Below are 27,996 nucleotides of genomic sequence, written 5' to 3' on the forward strand. Positions count from 1 at the left end.
TTGATTTTTTTCTTTTGTCGTATTGCGTGTTATAGGGGTATTAAAAATTATTTTATTATGTTTTCATATTCGGTGTTCCCCCATACTACTCTCAATGTTTTGATTTCATCTGTACGGGAATTAAGTTGGTTTCATCTTCGAAAGAATGAAAGAATAAAAACTTCCAATGAAAAAAATGACAATAAAAACTATTACATATAATCCAATGTGTTTGAAGAATAATAACCCATAGTATATACATGTGTAGCTTTTGTTTACGCATTTGCATTTTGTGAAAAGTATTGTATGCTGTATGGTTTACTTTGCTTAATGTGAAGCAAACGTCATGTTTGAAATTGGCACTTTTTACGATTCTTTTGTAAGTTCATCTAAATTTCTTGTAGGTTGTTGTAAACCTGATCTATCGTTAACTTCCTTCTTCTATGCGCGCTGTATTTGTGTGCAATTTTTTCTAGTACTGTATTTTTCTCCTTTGTTCAGTGCCTGTATGCTTACGTAATCTTTCTTTCAACCTTTCTTTACCTTGTTGTAGTTTGTCTCTGTGTATCATCATGCCAGTTGTGTGTAGTTTGACTGGTTTATTACTTATCTAATACAGTCAAGGTCAATTAGTCTTGTGCTGTTCGTTGCTCTTTGTATGTCTCGGTAAAATTTTATTTGAAAGTTGCTAATTAAAACAAATAAACTGCGTCATTAAATAATAGTTTTATCTACAAATGTAATCATAGAGCATGACGTGATTGATGTTCCCTTGCTTTTTTGCATTTTGCACTCGAATTTTGATCAATACAAATGACTCCATTTAACCTTCTTGCAAATGCTTTGTGAAAATGAATGACAATTAAAGATTTGATGTGACTGAGAAATAAACTTGCTTTCAAATAGATGTGTAGGCATGCAGGCTTTATACTTGGTAATAGCATTTCTTACTTATTCTAATGGATACAACTCTACTGATCCCAATGAACTCGAAACAAATGAGACCACAAAGAAAGTGAACTGTAGTGACCCAAATGAGCGTCTCAACTTACAGTGTATAGATAACACGTTGGATGGGAAGTTGCTGCATTTGTTTCTGTTTACTTCACTGTCAGGACTGTGGGTCATTTACATAACTTTCTACAACTCTCGTTTTGTCGGATTGATCCTAAGCAAAATCATAAATCAGGTTTATAAAGGTACTGACATAAATTACCTGTGTGTGAAGCTAGTTACTTTGCTAAGTTTTAACATAAGTTATCAGACTGGATGACAATAAGTCAATATCAACGAAGGTATGATCAAAATAGAAATAGTCACAGAGTGTTCAAATGCTTACATCATTCAAATATCATGACTGGCATGAGCATGAGTTTCTTTTTTTCCAAGATGCCCACATCAGTATTGGCTCTTTCTCATTCTCGGCACTGTCTGGGAAGTTGATGTTTCGAGATGTTTTTTACATCACGAAAGATTATTCGTTGCGCGTCCATGATGGATACTGCATCTTCCGGTGGTGGAGGTCCTATGAGGAGGTAAAAGGTTGGAGAAAACAAACAGGTGCAATTAAAAGCCGCAGTGAGTTGGAATTGCCGGTAATTCGTAATGAGTTTATAAATTTATCCCTTAACGCTTTCTTTTATTTCAGATTTGAATCATGGACATACCAGACTTAGCATTGTTGTATCGGGTTTTGAATTTCATCGTTACAATCGCAGCAAAGAATACGATCGCTTGAAAGAATTGTTTGGCCTTGAGGTGGTATCAGCTGATAAGAAAGGTAATAAAATTTATCACTTGTTTTAACTGCTTTAGAATGCTTTCTCACTTGCACATGTTGCAGCTTTCTTTGTTGCATAGCACAGGCTTAATCATTATGTACATGTCATAACCATGTGTGACATCTAATGACTAATCCCAGGTGTATTATGCGATAAAAGAAGATTTGATTGCACTGTAACTATTAAATACACTTGCTTTTTGGGCTTTGTTGAACAAATATATTTAACCTAACACTGTGATTATGATTTGTTAATTCTTTCAATAAACTTTAAAACTTTACTTTACCACCTATAAGCATAAGGCTTAAACATATTAGTACTAGTGTTAATATTAGTACAACTAACAAGTGCTGTGTTTACGTTAATGGCATCCTGGGATTTGTTGTTTTTGTGAACAGGATGCAATGATAACTTAATAATCATGCGCGCTGTGCATTACTGACTGTATACGTGCTCTCACGTAGTATGTTGATGCATGTTTGTGTTTCCTTATAATGATATATGATTTCCTATTTATCTCCATGTATAACTAAAATTTTAGCAAGTTATAATCATTAACTCTTGGTTGTTGTTATTTATTGTTGTTATTATATATCTTACCTACAGTATTTATCCATGGATCAAATATTATTACTATATTATAAATACATGGAGACAGTGTGAGGAACCTGTTAGCTAGTGCATAGACCACTTACCATTTGTTGTTGTACATATCATTGTCATTATGCATTATACCAATTTACGCATAAACAATTACACGCCCGCACTACAGCATTAACAAAAGCTACATAGAATGAAAATGTGTTCTGTGAACATGATTTTTAATGCCTGCATAACTGTACATTGAACAGGTGACAAAAAATCTGAAGCACAACCCAGTAAGAAAGTAGATTGGTGGAGATCCTTGTTTCCTGTCATAAAAATATCTGTTTCCTATGGCAGGGCTATTTTCGGCAACAAATTGCTGCCAAACTCATTAGGTATATATTGCATAGCTTAGCAATTGTATCAAGAATAAATTGACTTGTTAATTGGATAAGCCCATAGAGCTTCACTGTTATTGATCAAAATCTTTATCTTATGCTGGTGAACACATGACTCGAGAGCAATAGAAACATTAATGTGACAGATGATACATTATGTCTGTTTAGAAGTTATTTGTGTTGATGCTAGAGTGGTAACCATAACCTGATGACATGCAAAAATGTGCTTTTGAGGTTTATATATGAGGTAAATATTTATAATGAAATTCACAGTTGTAGCATTTTCTGATGGGGAGTTCCAATACAAGACAACCGAACCAAGCAACTCAGATGACCTGTTCATGCACGCTTTGGAGGGTGAGCTCGGTACAGTCAGGGTGATGCTTGTACCGAGCCTGGGTTATGACCCAGCTGTAACCCCTGCAATGTTGGGTGTTTTGCCTATCCACAACGAAGGCCCACCCCGTAAAATGGGTGAAGGTTACGTCATGTTGCAGTCGAGCAATGTTGACTTGAAGTATGTTTGGGACGAAGCAGGTACTTTGTTAAAATTCTGCAGGAGCGCCTGTAAACATCAGGAAAATATGTAATTGGGAAGTTGAGGTTGTTGAAGAATAAAGACGAGTGTCATGAAAGCAAAGATCATTTTTCTCTGCAAACGATTTCAAGTTTATTTTCAGCTTAATCATGAGTAGAGTTATCACCGTATTGACGTGACCAAAATATCTTTAAGGATGTGCAAATGGAATAACCTCTTCTTTCTTGGCTCTAGAAAATATATATATATACTTTTCCTATGTATCTCAGTAAGAAACGAAGGTTTCTGATGCTGATTATTATTACTATTTTGATATATTTAAACGTAGATAGTTAGTAATATGTTAAGCTGAATCGTCTTTATAACTTCTCAGGTTTGGTCAAGTCCGATGATGCAAACTCCGGAGATTCCCCAATTTGGGATATGACAATCGGGTTTGGTAAACAGACAATTTTAAACTTTGGTCCATGGGCTGATAGGTGAACTTTTTTCTATGCGTTTAAGAGATACAAACAGACATTTGAACCTTTGTCATTGATTTAATAAATGTTCCTTTAATCGATCATTTTTGAATGCTTTAATTTAATGAAGTTTTTGAAAATGCTAGGTCATGTTAAAATAATTTTGATTTAACTCCGTTGTTCCAATCCCTTGTGATGACCATTGACCATCAGCTTTCCATCTGTTGCTATTCTACTTCCTGCATATTATGGGCTGCAATTCTAAACGAAAAGTTTATATTGGGAAGCATTTTTTACTTTGCCTGTTGTGTTTATACACCATGCTTGCCTTTTTTGTTGTAGACAACGCGAATTGTTGTGGAACTTTTTCTACCCGGCCGATTTTCAGCATCTCAAAGTGACGAAAATCCCTGGTGTTGGTGAAATAAGAGTTGCAAAAAGTTTTAAATTTTCTGCTCATCTTCATTTTGGTGCCGATGTTGATATTCTTTCAATTAAAAATGATGAAGTTGTTCATTCCATTCTGATGAATATGGCGAAAGTAGGACAGTGCATTTCTTGGAAATGCATCTTCATTCAAAATATTCTTTATAGGCATTTCATTGTGTTAATTTTAGTAATCGATAATTAACATACATATATATTCTGTTAATTCAAATCAAAAGGGATCGTTTATCGAAGTTGATGTGCCAATGGTCGTGTTGGAAGATGGATATAAATCTCAAATCACAGGTAAATATTGCCACATATTTCATACAAATTTTACGTTGAAAACCGTCATCACGAAACAATGATTTTAATTTCTTGCAGGCCAGCTTCTTCACATTGATGTTACAACGAACATGCATTACAGATCTTTGCTTCAAGCTGAGTCGTTGGGTTTCGACATATCCGTTCTCTATCCCATTTTTTGGAATGACAGACAGACCTGGACCTGTGATATTACTGCTGTAAAGGTAGCAATAATAGTGTGTTTATTTCTTAGACTTCTTATTATGTTTTTTGTAGAAAGTTAATGGCTTATTGTGTTTCAGGCGACACTTTCTCTTTTGTTTGCTCACAAAGACTTCATATCTGATCTGATGAATGATTGGTCGAATAAATCAGCTCCAGATCTTATATTTTTTGTGCCATATACATTCGCCATTAATTTTTTCTTAAAAGAATTTGATTTGGTGCTGCCTGCTAATGCTCATAACTGGATTGATTGCAATTCAAAACCTAAAGACAATGGTAATTAAGGATTTAGTATTGCTGAGGTCTGCAGTTGATATAAAACTTTAATCCAGTGTTAACACGATTTTGTTAATTTCCAAAATTTTGGAGCATCTTTTGGCATTTTCTGTTTATAATGCTTTCTATAGTTTGTGAACTATTGCGAATGTAGGTGTTCAAGTATCGACGAGAGTTTTAATAATTAATGCAAGGTAATTAATTTCTTTTGCAGCGTACCTTGGTCTGCATGGAAAAGAACTCGCTATCAGTTTCGTTCTTCCGTTTTATGACTTTCTACCACCGACATTTACGATTCCATTTAATTTTGACCTCAAGCAAGGTCAATTATGTGTCTATTTACCCGAGTCAAATATGCAAAGAAACATATTGATGAACTTGACCACAAACCAACATATGTGGAATAAGCGAGGTGAATCCCCTATTTTCTCATAATTAGGGCACTGTTTTCTAGGGAGCTTGAGCTTATTGCATTGTTGTTGTGGCTCAGCATATATTTTACGTAGCTAAATGACACAGCTGGTGATATTAGTTTTCAAACATAGATTAACGTTTTTGTTAATTTGCAAAATTTGCAAATGCATTTGCATTTGCATTTGCAATTTGAGTAAATTTGCATTTGCAATTTTGCAAAATTTCCTTATATTTTACAGAGTCATGTGCCGATGAGGACAAGAATTTGTTTCAAAACAAAACATGGGGCATGATAAATAAAGACTGGGTGCCATGCTGGGATGTGCCAACTTTAAAACTCACCATTGCCTACACATGGCATCCTATTGTGGCTACCTTCGAGGAAAAAGAAGTCAGCATACCGTTCGGTGCAGACCGCAAACAACGACGATCCATTTCAAAACAGTTAGTCACTGAATATGTACCGGTATTCTCAAGTTTAATTCTCATCTTAGGTATATGTAAGTCCTTGTAATGTGCTTGCTTGATGTCACACAAATACGCAATATACCAGTAGTCATTGGCCAATCTCCGTACTATGTTAGGTCATAGATATGACATAGTAGGAAGTGTTTTCATCAGACAAAACATAGTGACATTTTCTGTCTAGGTCGTCTGGACTTGCGGACTTAGCGTCGGTAGAGAAAACATCGAGTGTTAAAAGTCGTTCTAAAACTATTGTCACCTTTGACCCCACGTCATTAGAAGCTGATGAAATTAGAATTGACCTTGATATGGCCCCTGGTTCAACTCTGACTTTGTATGGAACGCTACTGGACTTGATATTAGCGATAAAGGTGTGATGGCTGGCTGTTTGCGACAATGAATGTGCCAAGTTTAATAATATAGAAATGTTATTGACATTATGTGCAGGAGAACTACCTCGGGTTTAACGACGTTTACACGGACTTTGCCTCAAATCCACACGGGCAAGATGCCGACAGTAAAAGCTTGTCTCAAGCGTCTGAATTCAACCCACTTGCATATCGGTTGGCGTTCATTTTTATTTTTGTATTTTGTATTATTGTATTTTTGAATATCGGTAATTATGTATTTCATACTAAATGGCTTGAACAGCATAATAACTCACCTCATTCCACCTCTCATGTACTTTACATTTCATGGCAATTTTTGAAAGTCAAATTTCTGTTTTATTTATGCTAATATGTTTATAGAATAAAAGTTTTAACTCACTGTATTGCAGCCCTTTACAAGTGACGGTAAATGTTGCCCTAAATGAGGTCAACGGGGTATTACCCATTCATCCCAACCCACTTTTCGCAAGTGCACCAATGGTTAGTCTGAAGCGACTGACTTTTGAAATGGACAAGAATTTTCTTCAGACTCGACTCCAGGTAAAGCGTCGTGTAACAATGACTCATCACATTTATTGTACATCCGTGAGCACCAAACAAAAGAAGTTGAATGATAAGCATTGTCAGCGTACAGCTGTATATGCAAATGTAAATATTTTAATTATATTTGTTGTCTATTTTCAGCTTTTGCTGTCAGAGCTTAACATCTGTGTCAATGACGTTGACAATGATTCTACCAAGGATGAAACTCAAGGGTGCATTAGACTAACTGACCTTCAGTTCCGAGGCCATGCCATGTTTAGTGGCGCCGGTTTGCCGTTAAGTGCTGCCACTGTGGAGTATGCCTGGCTCACTGAAGTATTAGTTGGTGATATTCAAGGGAGATTGACTTTTGCTCAGGTATTTCACTTGCCTTTACTTTTCAAATAAATTGAAAGATGGCGTAAGACAGTTTAGCAATGTATCTATTACGTTAACTAAAATATTATTAACTAACTGATGGTATAGTGTTAACACAGAATAAAAGATAACAAGTCAGGCAAATTAAGAAAATTTTTACCAGTTACACATAGTTTTACAATTTGGTCTTCCACATATACATGACCGGTATGTTTCAGGGATTAGCAGTTGCAGAATGGTTTCAACTGTTCAAGTTCCTGTTGTCAAATGACTCCCATCAACTGAAGGAGGCGTTTCCATTTCGTATTTTCCCAACAGGAATTGTGTGGGATTACGTGAAGAAGGTATTGTGTTCATTTGTCTAGCCTCATGGAGTGGTGTATCTGTTACCCAAGCAATAGCAGTTCTTGAAATACATGATTTTCATTAAACATTGATGGTTGGGTGGGACTTCCTGGAATGCCAGTTAACATAAATGTAGTAACCTGTCATTAGCTTGCAAAGGCATGCTAAGTAGAAGTCTGAGATCATGACACCAATGGTTGTGGTTTTGACAATGCTTATATATCTCTTAAGCTGTATCATAACTTCCTGATCTCTGATTCCTAGAATGGGAAATGCGTTGAAGAGACTGATGTCAAGTACCTCATGGTTCGTCTGCAAGTTCATTCAGTCCAACTTCATCTCATCCAAGATAACATCCACTTTGATATTCAAGTGTCGCCGATTACCGTATCCAATGGCAACGTGCAAGATCAAGACATTTTAGAGGCAGTTTCAATCATGGCGGAGGAAGTTAAAATAAAACAGAGGATTCAGAAATCATTGAGTTGTGAGTTGGCGGAATTTTATTCACTTATAACATTATTTTAGTATGTGTTTGCTACTACACGCCATTTTTTGATCGTCTGGTTTCAAACATCAGAAATTTCCTTACAAATATTCTTTGCAAATCAGCTGATGAATGGATGGAGGCGGGTGAGATGTGTTTTGGGCCTCTCATCACTCAAGTCGCTGTTGCAATGGAAGAGGTTGGAATGGACGGATTTCAAGATGAATTCCTGCGTTTCCATGACCGCAAAACACGGAGACTAGATTTTCTTTGGGATGTGGGTGTTAATAAGATGTTGATGGCATTTAAACTTCCTGACATCAAGCTTTAAAAGATCATTATTTGTTATTATCTGTTTGTATTTGACGTGTAAGGTATGTATGCCGATCATTAGCTAACATTTGATGTATTTTCTAGCGCGACACGACTGACTTACCTCGGAAGCAATCTTCTGGTATGACGTCGGTACTAGAGAGCGTGAGGCAGATGAAATCGTGGGGGTGTGCGTTCTTCACACCTGTCACATTCCGCCATCCAACTTTCTTCTACAAGAATGACGAGAAAAAGACCAATACTAGAAGACGTCACCAAACTGGAGTTCATACGGACAGCGTAAAGCTAGGTGACAAGTCTGATCATGATTTTACTGATAATGATGTCAGAGGTGATGTTTGTGATGTCACTGATGGAAACGAGGATGTGTTTGATCCAAAACTTGATTATGGAATGAGTTTGCTGCAGAACGGCCAACAGCTCCTGATGAGATCCATTGCAGAAAAATCTCCTCCACCTCCCAAAAACAGCCCGGATGTTGCACCTTTGACTCCTCCAAAACCAGCCGGACTTGTTCTTATGTCCGACAATATCCTGGATCCTTTACCTGTGAAATCAAACTCTCAAATCTCCTTTGATGTTCAACCAAAAGAGGTTCCAGTCACAAAGTTGCGGTCTAGTGATTTGTCAGCAATTGATCGAGCAATATCGACTGAATCCAATTTGTACCGGTCCGCAGAGTCAGATTTCAGAAGCAACTCGTCGTTAAGTTCAGAAGAATTCTTCTCAGCTGAGTCAGAAGTGGATGAGACAGAAATGGATGCCAAGAAAGCTCAAAGTGATCCTGATCTTCCCCAGATCTCCTCAAGGCCCGCCTCCTTACTCATCTCTTCCCCTCCCACTGTTGTGAGGAGGCTGGTTCTGGAGGACATTCCTCGAGCATCCCAATTCCCGTTGCCGGAGGAAAATAGGAACGATTTGTGCAACCAACAATTGTTTGAAAATCATGGATTGATATCTTGTTACAGCAACGTTCTCACAACTTCAAAGCGACGGGCTTCTGAATGGCTGCCAAACTTTGATGTCACTTCTGAGGGAATTCACCCGTCAGTGATAATTACAAAGGATGGACACGACACCAAACTTTCACGCAGATGTTCCATGGACATTTTAAACAAAACAGACTCAGAAAATATTTCAAAAGTTATCTTACATGTGAAGGTAACAGGTCAATTTTTGTAAATTACTTCAAAGCATTTATTTCAGTAGGGTTTGCTTAGCAGGTAACATTGTGTTAATGTACATTTAAGCCACGGTTTGTAGTTTAGTTTTTTGTTGTTATCATTTTCAGGGGCCAGTAGACATCCAGCTCACTCCATTTCTTCTGGAATCCTTGGAACAAATCATACAAACAGTCTCCAATGCAGTGAAGAAGCAACATCCGCTTTCAGTCCTCAACAAACTCGACATGGAATGCACTGAGGATGTCCTTGCTACTCAACAACTTCCAAAATCATCGGATTCTGATGGTAACTTTCATCATAGTTACTGCGTCAAACTATTGCCTTAGTTGGTTAAATTACTCCCATATGTATAACTTATATATTGCTTGTTGGGTCTTTTGTAATCATTTAGTGTTAGCTACTGTTTAAAACTAGTATTGACTTCAACGCTTTATCTGAGAATTTAAATTTCTGAAAACATTCTCCATTGCTATGTTGAAGAATCCTCCAAAGAGGAGTCCGAGATGCAGCAGGATGCAACCAAACCTGGCTCCAGAATCGAGGTTTTCATGGACGCGATAAGGATAAACATCGTTCAAGCAACGCTCGGAAATGATCCAGTTTTCAATCTTCGTCTGAACAAAATGCTGCCAACAGCCTGCATAACAGTGGCTGCTGTCTGGTTTGTCTTACATTTATTTTCATAGCAAGAAGATACTTGACTTATATGGAACCTTTTAGCATTTTCATAACATGCTTATTATTTGTTGGGAACATATTTATTGTATGCAATATGCTTTTTAGAAAATGGTTGGCTGTTTCTGGTGAAGATGCATTCTAAGTCGGCCATTTTAAATACGTTATGAGCATTTTAGTCATTAAAAGCAAATGGCAATATACTAGCCAGCATACTTTAGCGCAAATCCATTTGAACTATCGCTCATCTTATAGTGGTTGTGCTTGATTGCGTGTAGTGTGGACCGTCTTGACCTGAAGCTGGAAGTTAGAAGTAAACGGAAGAAAAAACTTCTCAAGATTGAAAATGAGGAAAATAAGGGAACAACGGACAGCCCAAAGGACGAATCGGTATTACACTACTTTACCTTAAGTACATTTATTTTCCGTAAGTCGCGTTATCATGGCACACAAAGTGGAACAATAGTGGCATTATGGTGCTTAGCAAGCCTCACACAGTAAAATGTTGGACGAATTTAAAAATTGTTCGAGTTTTTATTATTTTCAGCCATCCACCAACATCACGTCTCTGGTTGACATCAAAGGTCACGCATCAGTGCACTCAGTTGCGGTCCAGCTGCGTGCAATGAGCTATGACGGGTTTGCCCCAGAGCGATCACACATAACTGCTCTCTCGGATGATGGTTGCCGTGCCCCGTTTCGCTTCAACGATCAAATCCTTCTTCCCAACGTCAAACGCTCGAAGGAATCTTTTGCAGGTTAATATGAGAGAACGTCCAGGGTCGTCTGATTTTTACTGACAAATTTACCTCCTACTGTACATGTAATACTGTAGGAGGAGGTATGGTTACAATGAGCTCTGTCAGCTTCAAGTATCTCATAGTAACACCTGAAGAACAAAAACAAAAATGTGTTCAGATTTTATAACCTTAAATATTTCCTGCCTCAGATCAACGCAGACGACCTCCAAAACCATGGGGCTGGGTCATAGTGGAAGCCGGGATCAAAAGAATATCGGCTGATTTTGTCAAATATGATGCCCAAGGTTAGTTGAAGTTTATCTGAGACAAACTTTCTGCAACATTTTTTAAAAGATCTCCTGTAAGGACAAGTTTTTCTATTTTCACATTTCATGTTAGTGTTTTTCTATGTTAGTGTATCAATATCAATATACTTTTGGATGTATGCATCAATGCTATATGACATACGTGCTCCACTGTCTGATATCCCACTCGTGTTGTTTTGTAGGCGATTAATTGGTCGGATGGGGTGTAAAACTTTATCTAAACTCAGCTATTTTAAATGTTACAGCTTTGAAACTCTCCCCACCCAAAGATCATTTATGTGACGGTCAGTTAACAATTGACCTGGTCTGGCTCAACGTGGCATCGCCGTTGTCTGCCTCTCAGCTCTCACGAACCAATCGGACACATTGCTCCTGGAATCTCCTGACGGTGTTGGCTCCATCTTGTTCCGCATGGATGGGTCCAGCTGATCGACTCTCTGTAGCGCTGAGTCATTACGACCAGGTTACGATGATGCAGCGATTGTCGTCGATTAGTGCCGCTCTCACCATGACTCGGGAGGAAGCAATGGAAGTTGGCAAGTCGTTATGGGAACCAGGAAAGTACAAATGTGACGTCATCACCGAGACATCAAAGTATGATGGGAGTTAAAATTTGTGACATTCATCAAATTATGTTGACAGTCTTGTTGTTATCTTTATGGCTGTATAAACTCTATTGCATGGCCTCAGATATCAAGATCTCGTAGCATGTGTCATGGACATTGCTGAATTTTTTCATTTCCTTAGATCAGGGGTGGGCAAACTTTTTGTACTGAGGGCCACATTTGAAAAAATATTGCAGCCGGCGGGCCGCACACTCTCATTACAAAGTAGGAAAATTTACCCGGTGTGTAAATAAACGCATATTCATATTAAACACAATTTTTGCATTTCACACTCAGTTACGTTTAAAGCTACGCAATCTTCATCACAAACGCCTACGGTAGCCGCTACCGTATTTGTATTTTATGATCAAACAATTGAATCAAACAATGCGTGAGAAGTGTACGGCTAGTTGCTGAAAGCATGTTGCAATACATGCGCGACTGACGTGTGTGTGTTTACGCACTGAAAGTGAAGAGAAAAACACACTCGTAAAGGGAATAATATTTTGTCATGTAACCTGTTTAATTAAAACAATAAGTGATGAGTAGGAGTTTCTGCAAGTGCCGGCGGGCCGTAGTTTGCCCACCCCTACCTTAGATAATTATCTGGCATTTTAACATAAACTGTCCCGAAGAATACGCTACACCTTGATCATGCACTTTCGAAGCTTAATCTTGTTCATTGTTTTCAGCGCAATTCGTTCGGATCCGAACTGTGTGCTTTGTGGCGCCATCCAGAAACATTTTCTAAAGCCAGAAAACGTCACTCTGCTCATGTCGGCAGTTTCAGACGAAGCGGGAATTCCCACACGTGATACTCTGGAAACCGGAGTTCAGGTTTTGATAAATTTGTGGCTTGATATGGTCGTTAAAAGTGAAACTATGAAGGATAAACCGAGAAAGTGGAAGTTGTTCGGTGGTGACACTCTCTCATCAAGGAATGATTCCCAGTGAGTGATTTAAGAGATCTCTATAAAGACAAAAGTATTTTGAAAAAGTTTAAAATAATTGTCTTATTATCAACTTGGTAACCTGCTCTAACTAATGATTTGTAAGATAAGGTGGTGATGGTGATCCTAGCCCTGTACTTAATCACACAGAGTTGCTGAGATAAAATACGGTGGCGACCTCTCGCTGTCAAACTTCCTTCATCAAAATGAGCGATCAACGCAACCGAGATCAGGAAATGACGTCGTGGTTCATTTCACGGCTCATCCAGAGAAAGAATCACTGCTCGACAGCACAGCCGAGTCACAGCAGCAGGGAGACATATTCTTCCAGCAACAACAAAGCATGTACAGGTAGGAATTGTTGTTGTTGAGTTTTTCATGTTCCTTGCCGCCGAGTTAATGACAGAGTATTGCAATATTGAGCTTAATGAGACCTTGAAGTATCATTTGAACCAAAATAGCGACCCATTTAAAGTAAGCTTACTTTTAAATGGGAATATTTTTATGTATTAGTTGGATGCAAAATCAAGCTCAGAACGATGTGGAAGCAGGAAATGAGAGGTAGAGTGGTAGAGTCATATCCCTGAATACATGATAGAAAATTTCATTCCAATCAATGAACGTCTTTATTACCTCTCTTTTTATTTAGCCCAAAGGAAGCGGAGATTGCTGGCTCGTCGCCGACTAAGGCGGAGAAAAAAGACTCGACCATGCAGGAAGCTCTGGTATGACCATAGCTGAAATTTCAGCATAAAAAATGTTGTTCATAAAGATACCCTAAGACATTATCCTATGTTCCTAGGACGTTACCCTAGTAACTTATTTAAAAGCAACTGCCGCACAATTTGTCTTTTTTCTTCCAGAAAAAATATTCCAACTTCCTTCAATTTCTCGGAATCACACAATCCGGTAAAGTCATCAGCAACTTCGTGCGGACGAACTGCTCCGGCAGTCTCTCGATAAAAGCTCATCTGCGCAACATCAGGTTGCAATTACAATGAAGCGCCGTCGTTAATCTTGTTTAAATGTTAACTTTATTTTCAACACAAGTTAGATTAGGGAAGCTTTTAGTGCAGCAGTAAAATTGACTTCTCTTCCCTACCAAATTTCGACTTCATCTTTAAACTCCTTGTTATGCAGGATGGATAAACAAGAGCCGGATGTTGTGTACTCACGAGCCGGGCTGAAGAAACATCGGAAGCATCCTAGCGCGTCTCTTCGCCGTCGTCAGTTTGCGTTCACCCACAGCAGAACGGATGGGTCAGTTGGGGGCGTAAACCGTTTGTCAAAACATTCAGCCATCGTCTTGATAAAATTTCTTGGTCTAATTGTTATAGTTGTTTTACAGAAGCGGATACCCGATTATTCTTTGTCAGGAGTTAATTTTCGAAACTTCGATCATCGACGATCTCATTGAAGATGAAACCAAGAAGCAAGACGGGTGAGTTCTGTTGCTGAGTTGCAGAAATTTACTCTCTTGTTGCTGGATTCACTTCTTTTCTTATGTGCAGGGAAAACACAGATAAGACTGATAACGCGAGCAACAGCAACAACAAAGTAAAAAAGAAATCGAAAACCTCAAAGCTGAGGTAAAAAATGACAGACTTTTAAATTACAACAAACAACCGACCATGGTATAATTAACACAACCAAACATTGTCTTAAGTAGTGAAGCGACCGAGTCAACATTATTATTACCTCAGGTCAAAATTAAGCGTTGACGTTTCCTGTTCGTTGGCATTAATGAAGCAGAGAGTGGATATAGCGTTGATAAGATTGGTCCATCAAGTGATGCAGTGTTCTGATGCCATGCAACAAGCTAAAACCGCTATTGAGGTTTGAAAAGATTTTCACAGTGTCATCTACATCGTGTGTATTTGTGTCGTCCATGTTCATGCATCAGACATGATTACAATGTGCATTGTTTTTTCTCAGTGTCGGTGATTTTTTCTTTTCGGTGCAAGTGCCGCTTTTCCAGTACGCTCAACACCGATAACCTTCATATGTATAAATTCCTTATTCAAATTTGCGTGCTGCAGGTCAACAGGTACACCGCTGGCTCTGTCTCCCCTGATCCAGAGACAAGGCATCGAAGGGTGAAGTCCACCATCCAACCCTCATCCAGTTTCGTGTCCTACTCTGGACCTCCGAACAGGTACCCATCGACATCATATTGTGTAAATGGAGATGGCCCGGTGGCAACTTCATTTGCGTTTCACTTTCACTGTGTGAATTGGCTTTAAATACCGGTTAATTTTGTTCGAAAATTTACTGAAATATGAAAGCTAACAGTTATGCTAATTATAATTATGTAATTTTTATTCTTGGATTTTTGTTGAACTTATTTTCACCTTTGACCTGAGCAGAAGTGCGCTTCACCGACGTCATACCTCCCCGATCGCTCAACGTTCTTTGATCTTTGACACAGGGTCAGTTACGTCATCATCGACGACAAGTAGTGAGAATCTGGCGCATTGTTGGCAGGTAGGGAAGGGGATGCAAGATTCATTTATGATAAATAAAACAGAAAATCAATGGAGGAAATGCATCGGTCAACTTTCATTCTAATTTGTTTTGAAAATGTTTTTTACCCCTAACCCTATTTAACAGGATTTGTACAAGTTGGTTGACATGCACAGCACCGACGGATCGCACGCGTTTCAAGGTGTGGGCTAGTTTGGGAAGTGTAATAGCGCGTTACGACGTATGTTGCATTTTGTCGTTGCATTTTTATACAGATGACTTGAAATTCGAAACAGAGCTTAAACGCGGTTTCAGTGCAATAACTCGTCACGCTTCGTTTCATCAGCCCTACGTTTCCATGGTGATGTCGGGGTCACTGAACCTGCTCAAAGTAAGTGTTTGCACGATGTAAAACCGGTATCTTGCCTAGAATTCAGCGCAAACTGTGTTAATAAGTGATATACTTTAACCTTCTTGAAGGTCCCAACCTTTATTCCATTGCCGTAATAATTGTTAACTCAGTGATAGGAATTTTAACGAAATATTTTTGGCACTTTCTTTAGTTTTATTGTACAATATATACGAATTATGCCTAACTCAAATTCTCAAAATAATCACAATTTTTTACAAAGCTTCTTTTCTGTTATATTGAGGTTGTTTCGACGCAAGTGCATTTTCTCGTGTGAAACAAAACCAATTTAACATTGACTATGTGAATGCAGTTGCAGCTTTCAGCAGAGGTCGGCGGTCTGAAAATGTCGACCGACTTATGCAAGCTGATTGCCGGCGCCAAGCACACGAGAACCTCGATCAACCAGTACAAACACGAGGCTCACTCGTCCATCGACGCAAGTCTGGATAGTATTTATGCTGACGTCACGGAAAATCCTTCCAATATAAACAAAGTGGGTTCGTGTTTCAGGCAAACGCCATTAATTCGGCCTTAACTTTTGTATGATTTCAAACGCGTATAAAATGGCAACCTTAGAGATAGTCACTTGGGAATTGCTTTAACCAAAAGTCGATAGTTATTAGCTGGTACTGGCAAATTTTTCCGTTTTTTTTTTTTCGCGAATGAGATGATAATTGCGAAATATAGTTGTAGACGACTTACAACAATACAACGATGTTGTTGAATTTATTACCACGACGTAATTTTCTACTGCTCTGTAGTTGTCTGCTTTCAGCACTTGTACAATTTTAGCCACATCTGCAACGTTTCGTACAAGTTTAAGCGTCGAACTAACTAAAAAGTATCCATTTCAGACTATTCTGACCAGCAAGGTCGGTTCCTGTCGCTTGGAAGCTTCGACCAATCACCAACGAGATAGCGGCTGCGACAACACGTGTTCACTTTTGATTGGTCGAATCGTGGTCGACCTTCCACAGCAACCAGCGTTGTTGCATGACATCTTGACACGTGGATCGATGCAGATTTCGACTCACTTTATGGAATTCGCGAAGACTCCGAGCTATAAACAGTGAGTTTGCCATTTAAGATTTGTTTCAGTTATTAGATGGAGAATATTTCACACGTTTCTTTTCATAGATCTATTACCTGTTGATTCACTCACTGCGAACAGTGTAAATCTGACATACAAAGTATAATATATATTCGATTATGAATAAAAGGGTTGTTATACACCAACAACTTCCCTAGCAAAATCCACCGTCACTTTTATTTTTCTATGTTCTATATTTTGAGAGTGATTGCAAAAATATCACCCCAAATGTTTTAGGTCGTTCGATGTTGTGGACGGGGGTTTCCCTTCTGCTACCCCTTCGCAGGCGACAGTTGCCCCTTTAATGACCCCGATGACCCCAAGCGCAATAACCGCCTTTATCGATTATTCTCAGGACTCTTCTGACGTCACAAACTTACCAGTAATTGCTTGGTAAGTTATTGATCAAACACAATGAAGAGATTTAGGCGTTAATATTGTATTAATAATTATAAGTGTTAGTTTAACCTGATATTATAAAACAGCCTGTGAATTGCTCATAAAGTTAGTCAAGTTAGTTAGTTAGTCAATAAGTTATATTTCTGTGACCAGTAATTAATAAACACAGCAACATCAGTTGCTATAAACAACGTGTACACAACAATAGATCAACTCTTTCAACGAACACCGTCCGTCGGGCGAGATATGGAAGTTTGTGTGGAACATTTTGAACAAATTGAAATTATGAATTGTGAATGATTCTGTATTCCCAGGAATTGCATCTGCACACTTAATCAAAAATAATGTATTTTGGTAACAAGCAATAAACAACATTATAAAATCACACAAACAAACAATCAATGAACTATAATGACTTCATAACAAAGTATATCCATGGCCAGTTTGTGTAAAGTTTGTCTTTGACGGCCACTGAGAGGTTTCAAGAGACGGCGGCTTTTAGAAGTCTCCTGCTAATTTTCGGCTGTAGCTGCAGAAGGATAAATTCAGAAAGACCGTTTGTGAAATTTAAGGGATTGTTTCAGTCTTCAAAACACCTTAAAAATACACTGCTTATGGGTGCCATTCTGGGACCTCCAAATATTTTTACCCCAATTGTGTTGCCAGCTTGTCACTGAGCACGGAGGGGATCGAGATCGGAGCAAACCTTCTTCCCTCTCTGAGAGCGAAGTACTTCACCGGAAAAATCGACGGAAATGGTGTCACCGGAAGTGACGCTACCTTTTCCGTTACCATGCCAACCCATACTCTTCATTTTACGTCAGAGGTTTGTATTATTTGTAAACTTAACCAATAATTTTGACGAAGTTTTTTGTCGTAAGCGATTTTGCAATTGATGACGTGCTGCTTTTCCCTTGAGAATAATTTTTATTGTTAATTTTGTGCATAATCGAATGATAACTAATTAATTTAATGCAAAGTTCATGTAATTATTAACTCAAGTTCAATCAATTAATTTTCAAATTTGTTAATAACCAGCTTCCCTCTTTATCCGACTCCGGTCCTTATTCTACGTCAATCGAGCTTCCACCAATCAGCGCCGAGGGAGAATTTAAACAGCACAAGCGTTATGACGACAAAAACGGTACAGACCAATCAGATGCGAATATTAAACTTAAGCCTTTATTACGTAATATGCACCGTTTATGACGTAGAAGGAGACCTGCAGATGAAAGAGGGCGAATATTTGTCGGTGTCCATAAGAGTCGGGGGATTCGAGCACACTCTGACCACTGATCTACTCAACCAGCTCATATTTCTTCAAGAGGTTTTCGTGCGTGAGGTTGGTCTTTGCTCAGATTCTTTCACGTGACCTTGTCGCGTAGCAGAACACTTGTTATGTAACCTATACGTCACAGGTTAATGACGTCATACAGAAGATAACTCGCAAGGATAAGACGACGTCAGTGATGTCAGAGACGAGTGTTAAATCGTTTGAATCAACGGAAAGCAGCAAGTTGTTGTACCAACTACAATTCGAGCTCGATGTAGGTGGCGGTAAAACATGGTTAGGGCTGTTGTTATGTATCGTGGTTAGGGTTTTCGAAATATAGTTACTGTAGTTACATTCCTAAAGTCGCATTAGGTCACTACATGTAGCGATTAAATAGCCTAGTTTTGCAAACCACCGTGTACTGACTGTCATTGTTTTTCCGCTAAATGTTCCTTCACATGAATAATTTGTTTCAATAATTTCCTTTTCGCATTGTTGCCGTTTCAGGGCATCCAAATCACAGCTAGCACGCCATCTAGTAACGCTGTTAGGTTGAAAACCGGAACGGTGACCTTTGAACTTTCAAATCGAGTAATTCGGGCGGGAAAGTTTAGTAAGTTAACTGGCCGGTAAAATGCTTCAACTAGCTCTCCGAGTAACGTTTCCAGTCTCTGTACAAATTGTATCCAATTATACAATCATACCACCTTCATTCAAATTCAAAATGTTCAATTGCCAGAAAACATCCCCAAGTACTTAAAGTTGTTCGGGAAGGCTCATGTTGACCTCACACTTTCCCTTGGGACCCTCATATTCAACAACATCTACCCTGAAGCGGAGGCTGAATTCCAGCAGATGGCGCATTTTACCACGCGGATTGGATTTCAGAACACAACGCAGCAGGCTAGCGACACCCAGCGGGGTAAAGCAGGTCCGTGATTGACCCGATTTATCACATTTGTGTGGGCGATGTTTGTATGAGCAGATCTGCAAATCTCTGTTTGTCTTTGAATAACCGCAAATGTTAAATTCAGGTCTCACGGCGCCTTCGCCGAGCGACGATAACAGCGTCATATTGATAAGTCTGATGCGTCCTGTGTTCTTCGTACAACCAACCGCCTTCGACAAAGGTAAGTCGCGTGCCAGATTACTTTCTATCGCGGTCAAGCACTGAATGACTGACAACGGTGCACACGCTTCGAGACTTACACCGACTAATGCTAGAGTTGTAAACTAAATCCCCATTCATTCATTCATCATCTTCTTGTTCCTTCTCCTCCAGCCATTCAGATCTTCCTCGCATACAGGCGCGCTTATGAGGAATGGACTGAGAAGAAAGATTCTTTGGAGGGCGATGTCCGCTACGCTACATCCCAGGTATGACGTCCCCGTCGAGTTATTACGTCATCATCGTTCATGTTTTGTTACGTCATTGCCTTATCACGTTATAGGTGGTGAACGTTCTGCAGAGCCGTCGTTCTCAGACGAGCAATGCGTCATCGGTTGCCACTAGTTACCTCTTCTTGCAGTTGTCAGTTCGAGACATGGGTGTCTGTTTGCCAGTTTCTCATAGCGTCGGTTCTTATGACGTATGTATGACGTTATTATGTGTTATTTAGTCCAGGGTTGTTTAAAAGATTTTTGCTTTACAATATTTAATGATATAAGTACTGTATAATAATATTTCTAAGTGAACCAAGATACTCAACAAATAACGACATAGTACAGGAAATTTGTACGGTTAACATCCCTCTGTGTTCTTAATTATATTTTGCAATTCTTTTCAGCTTTCTGTTCAAGACGAGTTATCCACTGCGCTCGTGCTTACCATAGACAACACATTAATCAGCGCCTGCTATGCAAACTCCCTTGTCACCACCGGTAACTTCAAAGGGTTCTGTCTCCGATTCGCAGATGATTTTCAGACCTCGTGGGATGATTGGTCACCTTCTAAAGACGTCATCAATTCGTTTATTGTGCCCCAAGGAACTTATCAGGTAGTTACGATGATTTATTGCGAAAATATTTGCGAAATATTTGTTTAGTCTTGTTAATTTCTTTCTGGTATGGAGCAAGAGTATGGAGAAGTAAGATGTTAATTCTTCTTCATGGTTTGTTGTTATCGACATTGCTTAGATTTGTTGGGACCAATCCTATCGTGCAAATGTCCACAACCTGCCCACCGTGTGCACGTCGGTCAACGTTGTGTGGAAGATGAAGGGGGTGGACATGAAGCTGGACACAAAGATGGGGATGCATCTCTCCCACCTAGTCGACACTCTCACTCTCATAACGGGTCCAGATCATGGAAGAGATTCCTCCACTTCTGATAATCTTCATCTTGAATCCGAGTCCGAAAGTCTTCCTGAATTTGAAGATGGTACTAGGAAGGATACAGTTGATGGTCTGACGATGCCGTCCACAAGTGAGTCACGAGCTCTACCGCCTTCCAGACAGTTTTCATACAAGGACAGAGAGAAAAAACTGGAACAAGAGCTAAACGAGCAGGTTTGTGACATCATAATAACTTTAAGTTGTTCAAAATCCTTCAATGTTTGCCGCATCCGAATAATCCGAAACGCTTCGAGTGTTAGATATGAGGATTTGTATAAGTTCCTGGGGTCAGGAATCGACAGTTATTTGTCCTGTTTGTAGATAAGAATCGTAAAAGATCTCCGGAGCTTGGGAGCAAAACCAACTACTGTTGAGGAGCAGGAGAAAAAAGTCCAGGCTTTGGAAGGAGCACTTGCATCCCTCTTCAGACAAACTTTCAGGAGCAAACTCCGAAGATCAAGCATGAAGCCCAGGCAGATGAATGTGAGTTGAATTTATTTGAATCAGGATGAAATCAACATGCATGATTATAAAAGTGATGCTTCCTTCCAGCAGGAGGATCTCAAGCGCCCAACTCACCACCGATCAGTGTCGGCAGGAGTTGGACTGAGGTAAGATGTTCGTTGGTTGAAAGTGATGCTGATCTGTGATGATGATCTGTGCTGATCGCAAAACATAGATGCTGCATGTTTTTACATCTTTTTAAATACAGTGACTTCATCTTTAAAAATGTATCATGATAACATAAAAATGTATCATTTTATCATGAGGACATCTCTACAACATCCCATAGTTGTTGTTAATCGCGTTCTGATTTGAACCACATCATTTCATCTATAACAGAGCGTTTCCGACTCCAAAACTTATCCAGTCTGCCTTTTCCACTCTTCCTCATAAGTCGCAACAGAACCCCTGGGATGATGTTAATGATTCTTCCGACTTCCTCGCATGGGACGAATCCGCACATTCCGTCTTCTCCCCACAATCTGATTCGATGCAAGGACTCCATGAGAGCTCAGATGTGTCATCGTCAGATTATGGTACGACTTACTTTGTACTTGATGCTTGAATGTTATTAAAGTCTGGTACATCACCTTTACATGTCTAGTGATATATTTTTATAAATTATTTTTCAACAGACTCTGACGTTGTTGATGGAGTTTCCGCTGAATTTGATGTTGAACAAAATGTCACGCATGATCAAGGATCGTTCATGCAGAACGGCATGCAGGTCAGTGATGTCAAAATTGTCACATATTATTTGCTCACAATGCCACAGATATCCTGCTCTTGTTGTTCTTTTTTGTCAAAACTAAAGTATCTGATTGTTGTACGAGCAGTTCTCCACATAAGAGTTGAGCGAAAAATAGGACTAGCAGGTCTGAATTTTGATTGAGACGAAAATTGTGTGTTGCATTGTAGGCAACTGCTGATATGGAAGCAGAGGTCGAACTAATCCTTGACATTCGAGTCGGCATTGATGGAGGAAAAATAATTTGTGTCCCAATGAAAGAGCAAGATTATAAGTTAGTTGCGAGCTATCTCGATGTAAAATTTCCTAAAGAAGACTAATAAGATTTCTATGTTGATTGTTAGGAGCCAGCCAAGCGGAGCGACGCGCATCCCACTCCTTTCGAACAGAATCTTCGAGAGCAACAACACCACTTTCTATGTGCCAGGAGTTGACGTTAAGTTACGATACAATTCGGCATCAGGCGGCGAAAAACATCTCGACTTCTTTACTCCTCCTGGCTCTCCGAAGACAAAAGCTTCCAAAGTTCCCCTCATCCAAGTGGAAACTCCTGGAGGGACCAGGAGCAACGACAGGAGGAGACCGTGCCTCAACGTCTACTTCTCCCTCCAAACCCTGCCTGAGATGACGATCAGTCCCTGCTTCCTCGACTTCCTCGAGCAAACCCTTCAGATTGTTCCCAAGGCAATGACACGGGCTCCCGCTCCCGTGACATCACAGGCGGAGGAGCAAGGTGCGGTCGACGCAATTAACTCCACACTTGCCTCACTTCCGGTGGATGTTGTCGTCTACATCAGCGTCCAACCATCCGAGGTCCACTTCAACTGCGAGCCAATGTCTCGTGTGGAGTGTCTCCTCCACATTCCAAGTCTTGACGTCATTTTCAGTTCCATTCGGGATTCCCCCTCCGTGACGTCAAAGTTTGCTTTTCCAGAAAGAGGTAAATTCTGAAATCTGATTGGAGCGTGCTAGTAGTTCGAAGAAAATAATCATTTTTCCTGATTTTACGTTCCATGGGTTTTGTCGTTACTAACGCGTGCCGTGTATTAGTCGCTTTGTTAACATCAAATCACTAACATGACAGGGACGCATTCAAACAGTTCAAAGAAGCTCCCCGTGCAATACTCTACCGAGTCTTCAATGAACAACGACGGTACCGTTTTCGTGTCTTTCCTTATGGTGTCATTTAAATTTTCAATTATGGCTTCTTTGTGTCCAAACCGATCTTGCTTGCAAGGATTCTATACTCGTTTTTATCTCATCTTATTGATAGCCTGACACTTTGACTGGTAGCCTGAGTAGAACAAACTTTGATTTGATAGAGTTTGAGTTTGACAAATTTAAAAAAAAATGGTTTCTTGTTATTGGCTGAAGATAAAAATTTATCGTTTTAAACTAATTGTCCTTTCTTGCAATGATGAAATATTTCAATTTAAATTAAATACAGGAACAAATAAATACGTGTTCATTTTATGTGATTAGCGTTTCCATCCGGACTCGGATTTACCGTGTTGATGTCGGATTTTTCCATCTACATCTTTCATCCATTTGGAGCAAACCAGTCTTCCGGGAGAAAGGACTCGCTCAGTGTCGATTTGGAAGTTGTGAAGGTTCGTCATCTTGGAAATATAGTTGGGGTCACCAGTTGGAATTTGGACCCGTTATTTGTACAACCTTCATTTTGTTTTTCTGTCTTAAGATCAACTTGGTTCGTACAAGAAAAGGAGCCACGAACTTGGATGGATCAGTCCGATTAAAGGACCACGCCGTCGTCACCAACATTTCAACCCTGGTTGATATTGGTAGGTAGCTCAGTAACTCGCTTAGCCGTTTTCTATCAAACGTATTTCTTTGCATCCAACAGTACATTAATGCTTACGAATCAAGCAAAGGCCACAACTGTATCAATTGTGCCCAATTTTGAAAATATCGCTTTGTGAAGGTTGTGATGCTGGTGTGCTGTGCTGTGATGCTGCTGATGCTTGTGTTCGGTTTTTCATGATTTTTAAACTGATTAATTGATTTATATTTTTGAATAATTTTCAGGCAAGGCTTCGTTCAAGTACGACATGAGACGACTGAGTGAAATCCTAGCGTTCCCGCGTGCCTGGTACCGACGAAGTATCGCTAGGAGACTCTTTTTCGGAGACACGACCGATGAAAGGCAATGGACTTACTAGAAATATTTACGATCAGACTTAACTCTAGTTTCCAGTTATTATTAATCATCATGTTAATAACAGATCTCAAACTGATGACGAAAGATTCCAAGATTCGCCGCTGACCCCAAAGAAAAATGCACCCCCAAAATCTGAGCCGGGTATAACGCTAAAAACTTCTTAATCCAACCCACAAACTGCGCACGCAAATTTGTCCGACTACATTTAACAGCTTTTTTAACATTTTATGTTCACTTTTCACCCCGGCCAGCTTCTCAACACGACGACTGGCAAGCCGTGGTCTTGTTCGGTCTCAACATGTCCAGACTCGACGTACAAATGAACATGAGCAACGTCATGGGGAATACCCTCTGGTCATGTGACGGGTTGCGTAGTCAAGGCAGATTGACCCTCCAAAGCGCCGGGGACAAGGTGGGTTGAACAACTCGCGAGAAACTGAGAGATAAAGCCTCGTACAGCGTTTGACGCAGTGAATTTTTGTGCAAAGTACCTCGTCAAATTTGTACAGTTTTATTGGAATACGGTAACAACGACAACGACAACTACAGTAAAAGTTTATACAGTACAGTAGGAATACAGTAACGATGTTTTATACCGCAGAGCGCTCTTGCTTTTGCCGATGTCTGATTATTTATTTCACTCTTCGTTCTTTCGAAGGATATTTTTCTCTCATGCGGCTTGGAAAATTCTCGACTTTCGGCCAAAGGCGGCATCATCGGTGGAAAGGTAGAGTTACGTCGTCTGCACGCAAATTGTCACCTGCTCGACCCGATCTCTGCTGACCCCCAGCATAATATCGCGGTGAAAATGAACTCGCTAGATGGCAGGATCGAGTACATGGGCAGCTGTATCATGATGGGCAAACTCACAATGGTCTCAGTGAAGCTTGGCGACGAATGGAAAGGACCTAAGACGAGCATACCCACAAGTGTTGAGAAAAGGTGACTAAAATGACATAGGCGCGCTGCCCTATCCTTGTGAACATGGCTTCAATTTGAACCGAAAAAATAATTTTAAATCTTGGTTTCTTTCACTGGTCCTAATAGCGCCATTATTATGCAGTAGTTGTGCTCCTACATCGTGTTGTCAAGAATTTTATTGATATTGTGATGTCGGTTAATTTCTTGCGGTATAACTTGCTACTCATTCGCGACATCTGCTTTTTGGCTTTAGCGCTGTATTTGTCCCCGGTGACGTCGGTTGGGAAAATTTTTCTCTGGCCATTTCGCGCTCCACAACACCTGACGTTATAAAGATGCTGGCCAAATTGGAGGAATTTTTTACTCAGCAATTCCAGAATTTATCATCATTACGTCATCATGCGGGCAGAGATACGTCACTGAAACGTCAATCGTCTCTCCTGTCAAACCAAGGTAGTTTCCCAACTTAACTTGAGGATAATTGTTCAGATTTTGTTGAATTTTATTGCTTCGTTTGAAAATATTACTTGAAGAATAAATATTAAGTTTTGTTTTCGTGGCTTTGCGTTTGTTAAAACATATTTTTTTGCAATTTCTGCCATCTCCCGAAAATTATCAAAATATTTCAACTTCCAGCCGTTTATGCTCATCACCGCCACTGGCCTGGCGTGTACGCCGCCATTCGCGCCATTGGCATCGCCCCGAATTACCTTCTAGGCGGCTCCTTATGTCTTCATGGCAACCAGCTGACGATTGTTTGTTTCCACGGCAACGACTTCCGGTCCAGGTCATGGGTGTTATTCAACATCCTGGAACCGAACATCATGTTTTCGACCGAAGTGCAGGAGATAAAAGGTGATCAGTGATCACGATCATATGACGTTTGTGAAATGAAGGCGTGATAATATCATTGTAACAATATATTCTGATCTGTGTCATAAATTGATCCACGATCGGTCAATGACTCCACCTTTGAATTCCAGAGTCCATCAAACGCGACGAGTCATCGACTCTTGCTGTGCAGAGTCTCATATTTAACTTGGGTCACGGGTACTGGCTTAAGACAGCAGACTCGTCATGTGAACACATGACCACCGTGAGCCGTGTGACGAGATCACGGCATGAAAACCCGCCGCCTACCTCTGCGTCGATTGATGAATGGTTCGCTTACGTCACTGCTTCACATAAGCAAGGTAGATAAGATAGTGACGTCACACCTGGCAGCGTAGTGGTCATAATGACCGCACGTTTCTGTCTTTTCTCGCAGAACTGAGCATGCTTCGGACCTTGAACGATTTTCGACCGAACGACGCTGGCTTCGGAAGATCGTCGGCAGGTGGCGCACGTAGGCTGTCGACGAGCTCAAATTACAGTCACGAGACCGATATCATATTTGCCCTCCCCAAGCTGCAGCTCGACTTCAAAACTGAACACATGCAGGGACCCAATGAACCCGATCCCAACGGTAGGTGGCTGTAGAAGTTTTTAACTTTACAGCCCATGGGAAATATTTGACCTACGGTACGAGTACGACCAGTTGAACGCATTTGAAAATATAAAGTGACTCACTTTTTCTGATTAAACAGATTGTGAGAACAGACCGGTTGTTGAATGCAGTTTCGTCACCGAATTCACGGATCATATTTGCGTCACAATGGACGTCGAGCTTATTATGTGTCTGCATGACCTCATATCTTCTTATTTAAAGGTAAGACTTGCGACTATAAACCACCACCTAGGTATGTTTATCCAATCTCATACTTCACAGTTTTTATTTAACCACGTGACCTGAATATGTTTTCAGGAGAAGCAACATGCTCTGTCGAGCAGAACGAGGTTACCATCGGTCAGTTCGGAACACGTGACTGCCCAAATTGACCCGATAGACTTACGTCAGTTCATCTGCAACACGTGGCAGCTAGAACCGACGGTCAGACTTATTTCGTGGGCCGGGCGACGAATCGAACCGGTCGGCGTTGATTACATTCTCCAGAAGTTGGGGTTCAAGCACGCCCGAACAACCATCCCGAAATGGTTCCAGCGCGGTGTGCTTGATGTTCTGGACCAGGCTTTGGCTCTCATTGTTCAAAATCTTGTCGTCACAATGGTTCAGGAGCAAAAGTGATGTCACTGTACCTCATTGTCAATTTTAATTGTTTTTATGTTTATGATGTCATTTGCGCTTTTCTAGTTCAAATAAATAACATTCCTTTTGCGACAACTGTGTACACGCGTGTAAGGGTGAGTAACAGCAATAGTAATAGTACAAGACAATGCACAATTAAAAAGAAATACTGCTTCCAGCCCTGAAGAATACCCATTAGCGACAACGACCACTCAAAAGAAAAATAACCGATTGTTAAATTTTCACCGTTGAAATAAACTATGTTGACTTACTCGTCGAAAAACGTTGAATGGAGCTTACCGACAACTAAAATTTTTACAAAAATCATTCATTGTTTTTAAAACAATGTCAAGCTGTACAAGACTTGGTTGAGAATCCATAGTTGCATATGACGTCGTTTATACTTCACAAAATCAAAAAATGAGAAAAACAAATTCCTAAAAATTGTTCATACAATGTCACTATTGCAAAGCCAGTAATTAGTAGTTTGTTAGACTTTTTATATAAACCATAAACAACCAAAAAGCTCTCAATTAGTAACTACGACAAAGCCTAAGATTTTTCTGCTGCATGCATCCATACAACACCTGATGAAGTTAAGGTTACTTAAAGGTAAAACTATATGACAACACCATACAAGAACAATTGCTGTTAGATTTCTATGATAAGACATGTAAACATCAAGTTGGGAGAATCCTGAAAATCACTGTGTAAAGTAGACATGAAACTTCGTCAAGGAAACCCGCATCTAGTTTATGTT

General features: G+C 39.8%; 1 protein-coding gene across 2 annotated transcripts; it reads left to right on the top strand.

Moving 5' to 3' along the window:
* Positions 1 to 27,337, top strand: LOC143472650 (bridge-like lipid transfer protein family member 1). 2 transcript variants are annotated; one of them, XM_076970000.1, is made up of 72 exons: positions 1 to 1,178; positions 1,369 to 1,539; positions 1,628 to 1,759; positions 2,612 to 2,740; positions 3,017 to 3,280; positions 3,655 to 3,760; positions 4,085 to 4,283; positions 4,408 to 4,474; positions 4,553 to 4,698; positions 4,777 to 4,975; positions 5,190 to 5,387; positions 5,629 to 5,833; positions 6,039 to 6,225; positions 6,302 to 6,417; positions 6,633 to 6,783; positions 6,928 to 7,143; positions 7,362 to 7,487; positions 7,753 to 7,975; positions 8,101 to 8,252; positions 8,393 to 9,469; positions 9,600 to 9,777; positions 9,973 to 10,153; positions 10,446 to 10,557; positions 10,715 to 10,925; positions 11,117 to 11,212; positions 11,479 to 11,827; positions 12,531 to 12,788; positions 12,939 to 13,139; positions 13,302 to 13,349; positions 13,438 to 13,513; positions 13,652 to 13,773; positions 13,929 to 14,048; positions 14,137 to 14,229; positions 14,300 to 14,377; positions 14,492 to 14,624; positions 14,828 to 14,943; positions 15,155 to 15,272; positions 15,399 to 15,453; positions 15,527 to 15,642; positions 15,974 to 16,156; positions 16,518 to 16,732; positions 16,991 to 17,146; positions 17,819 to 17,978; positions 18,191 to 18,296; positions 18,367 to 18,494; positions 18,571 to 18,699; positions 18,933 to 19,038; positions 19,165 to 19,356; positions 19,460 to 19,555; positions 19,708 to 19,802; positions 19,877 to 20,014; positions 20,213 to 20,422; positions 20,562 to 20,933; positions 21,081 to 21,242; positions 21,312 to 21,370; positions 21,603 to 21,799; positions 21,899 to 21,990; positions 22,182 to 22,285; positions 22,356 to 22,951; positions 23,096 to 23,164; positions 23,494 to 23,621; positions 23,711 to 23,813; positions 24,058 to 24,175; positions 24,255 to 24,331; positions 24,442 to 24,602; positions 24,849 to 25,132; positions 25,365 to 25,564; positions 25,748 to 25,966; positions 26,095 to 26,304; positions 26,379 to 26,576; positions 26,698 to 26,819; positions 26,916 to 27,337. In XM_076970000.1, the coding sequence occupies exons 1-72, from the start codon at positions 896 to 898 to the stop codon at positions 27,234 to 27,236; spliced, it is 12,714 nt and encodes a 4,237-aa protein (XP_076826115.1). In that variant the 5' UTR covers positions 1 to 895; the 3' UTR covers positions 27,237 to 27,337. The 2 variants fall into 2 exon arrangements, with proteins under 2 accessions (XP_076826115.1, XP_076826116.1); XM_076970001.1 differs by having other exon boundaries at positions 18,370 to 18,494.
* Positions 27,338 to 27,996: the final 659 nt, after the last annotated feature.

This window comes from Clavelina lepadiformis, chromosome 1 (assembly GCF_947623445.1).
Source record: "Clavelina lepadiformis chromosome 1, kaClaLepa1.1, whole genome shotgun sequence".
NCBI classification, from domain to species: domain Eukaryota; kingdom Metazoa; phylum Chordata; class Ascidiacea; order Aplousobranchia; family Clavelinidae; genus Clavelina; species Clavelina lepadiformis.